The sequence below is a fragment of the Anopheles nili genome, chromosome 2 (genome assembly GCF_943737925.1).
Source record: "Anopheles nili chromosome 2, idAnoNiliSN_F5_01, whole genome shotgun sequence".
In the NCBI taxonomy this organism is placed as follows: domain Eukaryota; kingdom Metazoa; phylum Arthropoda; class Insecta; order Diptera; family Culicidae; genus Anopheles; species Anopheles nili.
The window spans coordinates 7,033,356-7,045,760 of record NC_071291.1 but is presented as its reverse complement, the minus strand read 5'-3'; the positions used below and the strand labels follow the sequence as shown (position 1 = coordinate 7,045,760).

Genomic DNA, 12,405 nt, shown 5'->3' with positions numbered 1-12,405 from the left:
ATAATTGGATGTGCAATCTATGAGATAAACTAATGCTATGAATTGTTCAATAAATCTAAGAAATGAATCCTGAACCACCATTTCATAAACCTGGATTGCTTGCAAATCAAACCAAGCGTAGCATTGCAAGCGATTCAATGCACAACACGACCAATGTAGCGCACATTTCACCCAGCTACCAGTGGAAATAAGCTTCCATGAATTACAAACCATCGCACAAAACGAGTGTAGTCACCAGAACCAAATTACGTGGGGTTTCGACCGAAATATCCTGTCCATCGCTGAAATAGCACTAAATAGAGGCTTTCTAGTCATTAGCTGGGACGGATGTAATCCTATGAAGCGCTTAGAGAACAGCATCCCTTGCCCACTCAAATTAGTTCATTTCTCATTTGCATCACGGCCTGCGTATGTACGGGCTGTATAGAATCAGGATACAGACACCAACCATTCAATGAATCCCCCTTTCGGTTGAATTCAATTTTCTCTCCGGCATATCAATGAAATCCATGATAATAATTTTCCAATGCCACCTATGGGCATGGTTAGCATTCAAAAACAATTATTACGCAGAAATTTGCAGATTAGAACCAGCGCGTACGCACTTAAAACGTGGAACAATAGCTTAACTATCGTTACCCGCATGAATTTAGCTTTCAGAGTATTCATTACATTAACTTACAACCTATAGCCTCAACCATAACCTTAAAAAATATGTTTACTCCATTTTTGCAACAAGGCAGGGTTATGTAGAAGATACACTGACAAGGCAATGTATTTATATATTTTGCTTTAATGTTATACTACTTTACTATCCATAAATCGAACATGTACAATGCAGTACCTTGTCCACGCTAGTTGCATTCTGTTATGCTTACAAAACATAACAATGTGTGCCGTCATAAGCGATATTGATTTTCAATGTATTAAACATTAGCACAACTCAGGTATGTATTGGCTAATTGAATAAGTTTGATTAGCCCCGCATAATCTGTGTTGTTGGAATTTGAACGGTTCAAAATTAAACGAGCGGTAAGAAACAACCCAACTTCCACATGAATAGAAGGATCCTAATGGATGACGGCGCATTCCAGCTCGCATTCTTTCATGGCCCGTCAGCCACGTAACAATATCAATCAAATGCAATCGAGGTTGGTTTACACGCGTGCCAAAACTAATGTCTGCTATCGTTCTCGGTCATCAATCAATCACAGTCCATCTGGTACGCACCATTATGCTACGGCCAATCGAGTCGAGATTTGATTTGCTACAATTTATTGTGCACATTCCTTAACGCAGGCTAGGGGCTAGCATAAGTGTATGCGAGGAGCGTTATTAGTGCTAAAGAATTCACGAAATATTGTTCCCCAGACCAACAACAAAATAACCAAGCGATACGAATAAGCTTCACTATATAGCTCCGGTAAGCACGAAAGAACGCGTTTCAATTTAATTCATCTACTGTTGCGTTATGTATAACGAAGCGCCCATTAAGTGATGAGATTAAAAAAAATCTATTACCAACAAAACTTCCCAGTTAACGAGCATTAAATGTTGCTCGCTGGACTGAAATATGTGAGCACGAAACGTAGTCGGCTATTTTACGACAGTAAGGAAAAGCCATGAAAGAACCCTGTAGGCAGTCATGATTATAAACATAATAATGATTATAAAGCGGAACGACGAGAAGGTTTTTCCTCGCGTTCATTTTAAGATATTCATTGAAATATGGTCTACTTTAACTGCTAAATCAGTCGCGATCCTTTAGTTGAAAAACATACAATTTTGCTTCACAATTCGTGCTATTATCTTGTAACAACAATAACACTAATGTTGTTGTACAATGTATAGTTTCTTTATTCAACTTTTCAACTGTTTATTTCTCTACCTTTAGCTTTGTGCCTGCGTTTTACTTTTAAATTATGTAAGTTTTTACTAGCCAAGCTCTATAAGCGCATGACGTAATACTGTTTTGTTATGGATACAACAATGTACTGCTGAAGCTTACCTGAATTGGAAACCACAGTGAAGCGAAGGCTGCCACCACGATCACCACCAGCCGGGTGACACGCTTTTTGCCTTTCTTCGATTCCGCCGAGCGACCTCCGACGGAACTTCGCCACAATCGTGATAACATCCACATATACAGGACACTGATCAGTATCAGTGGCACAACGTATGAACTAAGGAAGAACGCTATGTGGAAAGTTGGAAAAGCGGGGGTGTCCTTCTTCAGAAACCCGCATGTCGCCATGTCGCGGTCATTGTATCTGAATCTCTATAACGAAAAAATCGATAAAATCATAGCAATTAATGAGCATAGCGACTAATTATAACAAGTATGAGAATAGTGAAATAATGTTTAAAAATGTTTTGTTCAAATACAAAAAAAGAACAAATTACTACTCATCGTCTAAATAATTATGAAAATAGTTTTGGAAATATGGCTTCATTGTATCGCAACTTTCATGCCACTACACCCGATTATTTCCTGTGCATGCTCAGCATATACCACATTACCATGGTAGGGTTTTCAAAAATATGCTCGACCGTGCTCCCTAATATCAGTTAGACTCGGTTTCTACACTAGCTTCGGCATGTTCGTTGGAATGTGTGTCGCAAAATTCCCTACAAAATACCCGCTATTTCTACAGCTCTTGTAGAAGCCACTTCAGAGCACGAAACCGTACAATTTGCTGCTGCACCACAATGCAGCTCACTTCGTCATTGGTGTTGGGCACAAGTGACAACGCAAAAAAATTGCCTCCGATCACTGGTGATACAGATGACCTTTATTGCCTTGTAACCGGTGAGGAACTTGTTCTTGAACACCAACACGAGCCAGCTGTGTTGAATCGATCGACAAGGAAAAGGACGATTTATAGCCCGTTATTGTTTTCTTGCCCTCATAAATCAAAATAATCGTTCTGTTTCCTGGAGACTAGCGGACGTGTAAAGGCGTTGAATGAATAGTGTACGAACTGTATCATTTGGATCATAAAGCAGCGTCTCTTGCAAAACTAACATCGTCAATAAACGGTAGATTATATGATAAAACCGGCGTTTTCCATGCTTGGCTAATAGCCATGACTACCAGCTTATTTGTCTTAACAGTGGAAAAAATCTCGAATTCATTGCCATTACTTAGACTGGCGTGTTTCTTTGGCTACCAATCTTGCATGGCAACAACAGTCTCCACCTTCACTATTGCCTTCGTTCTCATCCGCTTCATCACGCCAGACGAAAATAAACGCTCTCATTCTGCAATTCCTAGCGCGAGATTGAAGGATGCGCTCACGGACGTAAATTAATTAATCAGCACTTAATATATTTAATTACCGGGCAATGATTTCGTTACCAACGAAATGCGATCCCATCGCCAGCAGACTTGTGGCACATCTTCTCATTATTTTGCTGGTATGCCCATGATCACGAGAAGCCGCGATGATCACGAACCGGTACAGTCGTAAATCAGGAAAGAAATCATAAATTTTACGGTACCATTTAACGCAAAGTTATCATCCACTGACTGTGTTCCTGGAGCTGGAAAAAATAACAGTACCTTGTCCTAACACTAACGGATCATAAAGAAGTTTTATACTTCCTCGACACAATTCTTGCTCATAGCCACCGCAGACAGGAAAACAGAAAAAATAAACGAAAAAGATGAGTTCCTTAATTTCTCAATCAATATTCGAAATCAATCACCACTCTTGTCGTGAATAATTTTCGCCAAGACAATCTGTTCACAATGGCATGATAAGACAGGTAATAAAAATTGATGCTCCCTCTGTACGGACACGTGTAATAATTGGAAACAAAGATGTGAATTCTAAGGAAAGGAATCGGTTTTTTATGTGTTTTTTTATGTATTTTAAAACTTTCTAAAACATAGTATGAGTATTTGTTTCTGGTAATGTGAACTGCATTGATTTGCCAAAAAGAATCAAATTTTCAGAAAAAAAAACTCATTACACCAAAACGTGAATAGCTGTATGTAAATATTTCCAATGCCAAACAAGAGAAAAGGATTTAATTTTGTAGAACATACCTTTTGGTATGTTAAAAATCAAATATTCGCCACGCAAGGACCCATCGTTAGGCAAATCTTAAGCAGGTTATATTTCATTCAATTTTACAAACCAATAGCTTGTCCCTTTCTCACCATAACTACCAAAACATTCTTCATTGACTCATTTCCATGGTTCGCTGCACAAACAATTGATTCTTATTCTTTTCAGATTCCATCATTCCGCTAAACCAGCACTTACGAGAATCCATCGAAGCGCATCAAGTAAGAGTTGCCTACGGGAAACGATTTTTTAACTACCATGGTCGTGAACCCGTCAGAAACATTGGCTCATCCACGAATGGCTATCGGCACGATGAGTGGATTTTTTTAGCAAAACGCATTGAATTCTGCCTACGACCAATGATTAGGACATAAAAATGAGAGTAACTGAAGATACCTCCTGCCGCGTTATCCAAGCAGAAGTTTTCAATCATTTCACTCTCCGGCCAGCACTGATTTTGGCAGATCCAATAACATCGAAGGACTACTTTGTGAAAGATGCAGAGGCAGTGAAAGAGAACAAAATCGATAAGAATTTATTTCAAAAAAATTGTTTTCCGTTTCAACTCTAAGATTATTTGACTAAAAAATATCCATCATACTTTAGCATTATGATTCTCCAAGAAGCTTCAGTATATCTTGTAAGAAACATGCTACTACTTATCCTTCGTAATCACTCCTTCATCCTTATTTTTGAATAGTTGTGATAAACATAATACGAATTTCTTACTGCAAAAGTGCTCTTAAATCCTCTTTTTGGATTCTGTTTCATAAATTTTTTACGGATTTGTGCATTCGAAAGGTATCAAAAGATGCTATCGTTTTGTTAACAATGCATTTTTCACTTTTTCAATACAGCGGTTGCGTGGTACATCGTGCAGCCATTTCAGAGGCTACAATTGGGTTGGTCAAACGTGAGAAACCCCCATTGGGCATTTCTTTGGAAAATCGAACGGTGGCGTAATTCAATTTTTTCCCATTATTTTCAACACGGCGAACGCCGTCAGTTGTTCGGTAATTGAATTCCATATTCATGAGCAAAGTATTCCTGTTAAAAATTGATGATTGATGAACTTTCGAACATGCCTTTCCGATCATGGAGTTAAACGTGATTAAACATGCATCAATATTTAATATTCTTTAGCATTGCTATAAGGTGGGCATCAGTTTCTCATACACAGAACCAAAATCACGGCATAATATTGGGATTCTTGATTCACCTTTTTCACTCGAATTCAATAACTCTGCTTTCGACTCATTCACGCTTTTCATGCTATCAAAGGAATCCATCACAAATGGAAAAAAATGACTTGTGGTATCGATCGCCTATTTGATATTCCTTTCATCTTTCGTTTTAGAATTGCTAGAGCTTGTTTGTGTTTACTATCGTGAGATGACGAATAGTGCCTCTTATTCTAGCCCACCCCTGCGCGAATGAATGGAAGAAATGAAAACAAATCTCTCTCCGAATCAACCGCTCTTCAACACTGGGTGGGAAATTTTTTACCATCCTCGATCGGCCCTATCGAAATTCAATGAAAATTCCACTTGCCAAGCTTCTATTAGGCTGTCTGTATCAGTTTCCTCTTCCAGATGGAACTTCATCGAATCGACGGATAATAAAGTAGCGCCTCATTCCCTTGTATAGTAGACCTGGCTTCTTCGCTCGCTGTCCATTCAATTAAACGAAACCAAATAAACACTCGTAGCCCGAAGGATGGAGAGCGTTGGATCCAACGTACGTACGGTAACGTAGTGGAAAAAACCCGGATGTTTTGACAGGTGTAATCAAAATCGATTTCGAGAATGTGCTCTACCACATCGGCCGGTCTTAAGCCGATTGATTTTCAATCTCTCTTGTGGAACGAAAATGGTCCCCTGGTGGAAGGAATGTAAGGTAAAAATGTAGCCTTCAGGGCAAACGAAAAACTGTCGATAGGAGACAGTGCTAGAACGTGTAAAGAACGTCATGGCGTGAGTTACCACAATCTCCAAAGCAGCTCAAACGGTTGGAAACATTTCACGCCATGAAAGCTTTGTTGTCAATAAAAAAGTATTGTGTTTTCTTGCGCTCTTGATTGTATTGGAACAATAAATTCGATCCTCAGAAGCAGAGAGCGAGAGAGACCAAAAAATGCCACACATTCCTATCTATTCGTATGTACGACCCATGATAAGTGGTAAAGAGTTTTTCAGCAAAAAAAGGTAGTCACAACCGCAGCAGCACAGTACGGCCAGCACCTTAGACCAGCCCATCTGGCCAACGTTCGAATGCACACACGATGTACGTATGCACATGAATAGCCGTTTACAAACGTTTGCGCAAATCTGCTGGGAAATAAATCGCCCACCACCTTAGCTCTATCCACGCCCGAATGCCCGCAAAGGGATTTAGCTCGCACACGCTTGCATTCAAGTGCGACGTATTAGGTGTTAAGCGCAGTAAAATAAAACTACACTCGGATACCGACACTACCAAATCCCTATTGTACATCCGACACACCGACGGCTCAACGATCTCGCTCCAGGATCGCACGTTTTCGACGTGTGGCTTCAAACATCGTCCTTCTGGAGCTGCCCATCGACATGAACCCGATCCAGGTTCGCTGTGTGGATAAAATATATTTCAATTTCCAAACCACAGAATGTAATCTTGTGCAACGACGTGGTTTGCCCTCTGGAGAAGAAATAAAGCACCGATCTACGATGCACCGTACAACTCACCACCACAATGGGAGAAGGTAATGCGAATGGTCTGCTGAAAAGATGCTAAACGAAAGCGTTCCAGCGTCCGACAAGGTACCGACAAACACTGACACTTGCCATCACCATCAGCTCTCTAACCGAAGCTTTCGTACTGCAAGAAGACTAAACCTTAGCCAACGAAAGCGATCCGAACAATGGCTCAGAGGAATCACTTTCCGAGTATGTACTTTTGCACGTATATACATCTCGATGCTCGAGTGTTCCATGTCCTTTCGCCTGCAACATGAGAGAAAGAAATTATTCATCGTATTTCACAAAATTAGGGAAACTCGGTGCGGTATACGCATATGCAACAAGTGTAATTGATTCAGTCCAGCACTACCTCGCCATTTATAATTTATTCCATTCTCCTTCGGGGCCTGGCGAAGCTGCTAATCCACTATTGCTGATTACTATTGACCGGCTCGTTGAGATCCCAGCCACCCTCATATGGCGACCGAGATGCGTTTGATTAGAAAGGCCTTCCTCCGGCGGTATGCGAAAACCCTAGAGATGAGCATCATTTCCCGAGCGCTCTAGCAGCCCCATGTTTACAAATGTTGAACCTCGAAGGCAACCGACACAACGTTGGCATGGCTCGGAATTGACCCAATGTATGCATTAGACATGAAATTATGCACAAACAGTCGAGCAGTCTGACCTTAATGAGCTGCCGAAGTTATCATATTGATGTGTAACATTTACTGTACCAAACCCGTAACATAAACAACGGTACAGATGAGCAAATATAGTTACCCTTTCCTTTAAATTCGTGCATTTGCGTGGTGGTAGTGCTCGCGATTAAATCAATGCCGGCAGCGTTTCTTAAAGTAAATGTTTTTTTTTTCAATCCAAGGTTTAGCTGTATATTTTGAGTCTCTCTCGAATGTTGAAACAGAAGACCATTATTAAATATTTGGTAGTGAAAGAGCGCAACAGAAAAAAAAATTCACGCAAATTACTACACGCTCTTGATAATGGTTTGATCGTACATTTGGCAGAATAGAGTGAAGATAACGGCACCACTTGACCGTGACACACATTGTTAGTGAACCGGCATCTCAGTAGCCACCAAATACACTCCACCATCGAGAATTGAGTGGAGCACTGCCATAAGACGCGCATAATGTATGCGTAAGTAAATGGTGGCCACAGCCTAAACGATCGGTGCTGGTGGCGGTGGCTCTGAGCCAAGTAGCAGGCAAGGATGCACCGAACATCTTGGCGAAAGCTTAGAGCCGTTTCGAACCAGACGGCGACGATGGTGGTGGGGCTAATGTCAGAATTTATACGCCTAAGTAAGAGTAACTCTTCCGTTATCGCTTCATGCGCCCGGGGAGGGTTTTGCTATTGTTTCCCATGCCTTCCAGTGCAGGCCCATTCCCGCTTGGAGCTGAAGGACGGCTGAAGGAAAATTTGCAATGCAGATTAGCTTCACTCCATTTGCGGAAGCATAAACGCACCAGCAAGTGAAATTTCATCCCCTTTGCGAGGTGGCATTGGTTTCGTCGCTTGTTGACACCCCCACGGCGTCTCATGAGACTGCGGCTTCATTCTTAATAAAATTCACCATAATTTACTTGTCGAGCAGCCCTGCGTTGGGGGCTACCACTACGAGCGTAAACGGATTCCGGTTATGGTCTCAGAAGGTAAATGGAAGCCTAGCATGTCTTCTGCGGTTGGGTTGAGCAAAAAAGCGGGTGACGAATCGAGATAGCAAGGTGGCATCGCAGGGAAGGGTGCGTGGAGCGTCATACCACATCATTCTACGAAACGACGTAATGTCACGCAAAACGTCCGGGAAGCTAGCTCAATTATAGTGAATTGATTATGTGTCACGAGAGAAACGATGATGTAGGCAACACTCAGGAGTCTTGAGAATGAAGTATGGATTATATCTTATGACACTTTTAAATATAAACGAGTGAAACGAGAGGAATAAAACTGCGAAAAAGGCTGTTTCAAATATTACAAGCAGCATGGATTCTGGCAAGATTGGTATTAAAGCTAATGAAACTGTCAGTGTTGAAGCACTTTAAGCGATTATCGCAAGACTAGCGTAAAATCTTTAAAACCTACAGACAGTAGGCTGTGTGAAAAAAAACACATTTACATAGGAAATCGATTATTCATACGGCAGTGCTTACATGAATAATGTATCTATCGTATGTTCCTATGACCTCAAACATCACTTTCACGCAACAGTCATCGACAAGCAAGGCGATAGAGCTTCATCGCTCCTTTACGTACCATTCGACCATCAGCCGCTCGACCATTTGAATCAATTAAATAGCTATCGCATTAGTGCTTGCGTCTCAGTTCCGAAACACATAATGCATTATGAATTGACCGTAACACATGTGGAACAATTCCGTCTCGCGTGCAATAGCCGTGTCCGCTAGGTCGGGACCGAGCCATGAATTCCTCCTCCAAGAACGAAGGACACTATGCCACCTTCTGGTGGCTTACTGAACCGCTTCGTCCTCTGGATGGTGTTAACTAAACGCACACTACCCTGAACCAACATAATCGATACTAATTAATACACTCAAAACACCAAGCTTTCGGATTGCTGTGATGTAGCTTAAGGGACGTATCAGAGTTCCCTGGGGTGGCTATTTGCTGGAACGCTATAATTTCTATCGTTAAGGCCCATGAAAAACAATTATCTACGGTCTGATACCGTGTAAGGTGACATTAATCGTTTCACATGAGCTTCATGATTTAATTAGCAATATCAGAGCACCGTAGCGGGGCATAAGCGAGTGCACACGAGCCGTATTATTGCCTTGACAACAGCCACTCAGCTTACTCAGTCGACACAATAGTTCTGTCAACAAAGTCGCTCTGATGGCCAAACTCCATCCGGTTCCAGTGAAATCCTGATAGCTTTCCCTGCTCCTACAGCATTTGTTACTAGGCTGCAAATGGCAGTCTTTGCTTCCGGTCGAGCTTTCTTTCTCAGTGATCCAACAATACCGCGTCCATCAATACCTTCCGGCATTGGCATGCCTTGCAATCGGTGCTCGAAAAAACATTGTTCAATTTCCGGTGATGTTGCCATGTGACTTCTACATACTAAGCTGCTTCCGGCAGTACACTGCATGTTTATTTGGAGACTCAGCTTTGCTTAGCATCGTTCGGTGCTTTGTCCCTTTTCCAAAGCATACAAAACCAAGCAAAGAGAATCACCACAATACTTCGAATACGAAACGAGACACCAAATCAAAACCGGTTCTGCTCATGTGCCGCGGATTGTAGTTGCATATAACTTTACCGTACATATTTGCCTTGGTTTCAGTCTGTTTATATTGTAAATGGTATTAGTTCCAATGGTGTCAACTAAGCTAATGAAATTGTGCATGAAAATCTTATGCAAAATCTAGAATCTTTTATTGTAATGTATTAAATGGAAAATGAAACCATATCGAAAATGTAATACAAAGATGTATAATTTAAGTGAAAAATAAAGATACATTAGGAGTTATTTCATCAATTGCTCGATTTTAGAATTTTATTTCAGTGACGTATACGTTCGTTAAGCTCAATATAAACTATTATATTACATGCAGTCTATGTAAGACTACATTTTACCAACTCGTGATAGAAATTTTCCAGTGGTCCCTGGTGATAATCTGCCGCACCCAAGAGCTGAGTCCCTTCATCTTTGCAAACACTTGTTGACAGCCTCGCCTGCGACGCTAAAATTGTTTGAAGCATTTTCCAATTAGCTACCACACCTGTTGTCAGCAATTTCGGGTTAGTAGCACCCAAACCTAAATGAACTCTCGCAGCCGATGCTTCCTAACTTTACTTCGTTACCACTCTCCTTTTGTCCTTCACTTTCCACTAATCTGTTTTCCTAACCGATCTTGCAAAATGGATGTTTAATGCACACATTTCTCAACCGAAGCCCTTCACTAATAACCTTTCCATCCATTTTTGGTTCGCTTTTGGGAAGCTCCTTCGTGTCACTTTTTCCCTTCCGAACCCGTGCCAACCGCTCTTCTACCGAACCATCCCAATCCCGCTTCAACACGTTCGGCAACTTCGAGTTGCCCGCCATTACATCATCGAACCGTTTGCCGTACCACAACCGAGCCACGCCTCTGTTTCTTATCCCCATTTCGGACGGTTGATTTCGCCGTACCGGGGACTCCGGATACACACTACCTAGCCTACCGTACTCACACGAATCTAACCTCCGGCGTAGTGTTCAGCAGAATGACGAGCATTGCAAAAAAATCGGAAAAAGAGCAGAACCTTCCAATTTGATTACATTGTGCCTAATTTATCTCAACCCTGTATAATTCCCGGGACTCACACAGCGAACTCACAAGAGGCAAGGTGGGGTCCGACAAAACTTTCGTACAATAGCTTTGTGTCTGGAAAAGGTGGGTATCTTGCGTAAAGGGGCTCGGGAATGGAAATAAATGCGTTTCATTTAACAAAAAAAAAACGAGTTGCCCGACATCATTTTTCATCCGCCCGTTGAACCATCGACCACACCTGGTTTATCTTGGACGGCCATTTGCAAATCAGATCTTCACCGTAATCATTGAGCCATAATGTTGCTGTTACAACAAAGATCCATGGGACGACGCCCGAATTATACCCGCCGGTCGAATTTATTCACCTCAAAATGAGTGCAGAATGAAACAAGATGGCTGCGGCCGATCGAGTTTAATTATATCGATAAAGTTTAATTTTGGCAAGTTCATCGGTCACTTCTTATCCATTTCAATCCTAGACAAATGACTTCCTTCGACCCAGTTCTACGCAGGTACACCATGACGTTGTATTTTCGCATGCCTCAGGACGAAAGCATTCGTGGTGGGCTATTTACTGTAACCTCGCCGATTCGGATGTGGAGACCACCGTAGCATGACCGTGAACCGTCATTACCTTTCGCCATTCCGGAATGGGTTTAATTTAATCAGCATCGTTTGCGTTTTTCATCTTCACGATACCAGGCAAACACAGCGCTTTCCTGTTCAGGGTCAAATGCCGTACGAGACGGGGGGTATTTTCAATTAAGATTCGCATTCATTCGAATCGAGATGCAAACAATCGTCGAAGCCAACAGACGATAGGTAGGTAGATCGCAGACCTGTGCCGTGACCAGCGTTGTACTGGTGGATTTGTAGACACAGCTTTTGATAAACTAATTAAATTCTGCTCGGTAATCAGACGGCCATCATTCAAAGTCGCGTGAGTTGTCGCTTCCACAAGAAACAACGTGAGAATCAGTTGTAGTGGCATATTCTCAAACTAAACGACAACCATTACGTGTATTTTGGGAAAGGTTCGGCTTTAGGAGCTTCATAATTACTGTACATGGTATAATTTAACTGCTTTACTATGCAGTCAAATTAAATTCAAAATGTATATAATAAAACTAATGGGAAGTTTCAAATGCTTTCAGATCGTACATTGATTAAAGTACATCCAAGGCGTGTTGATTACCTTGACTTTGATTTGAACTGTTTTGGTTGATAATATTTATTTTTCTATCAACAATGCTCGTCAAACGCCTATGCAATTGATTCCCTTAATTATTTCGAGGCTTTTGAGCTCCCACTTTCCAT

At 41.5% G+C, this 12,405-nt stretch overlaps 1 protein-coding gene across 1 annotated transcript in view; it reads right to left on the bottom strand.

Moving 5' to 3' along the window:
• Window positions 1-12,405, bottom strand: part of LOC128720348 (allatostatin-A receptor-like) — a 45,918-nt gene that overhangs the window by 11,904 nt on the left and 21,609 nt on the right. The window contains exon 2 of the mRNA XM_053814015.1: window positions 2,009-2,278. Coding sequence (XP_053669990.1) covers window positions 2,009-2,278 — 270 coding nt within the window. The remainder of the gene's footprint in view (window positions 1-2,008; window positions 2,279-12,405) is intronic.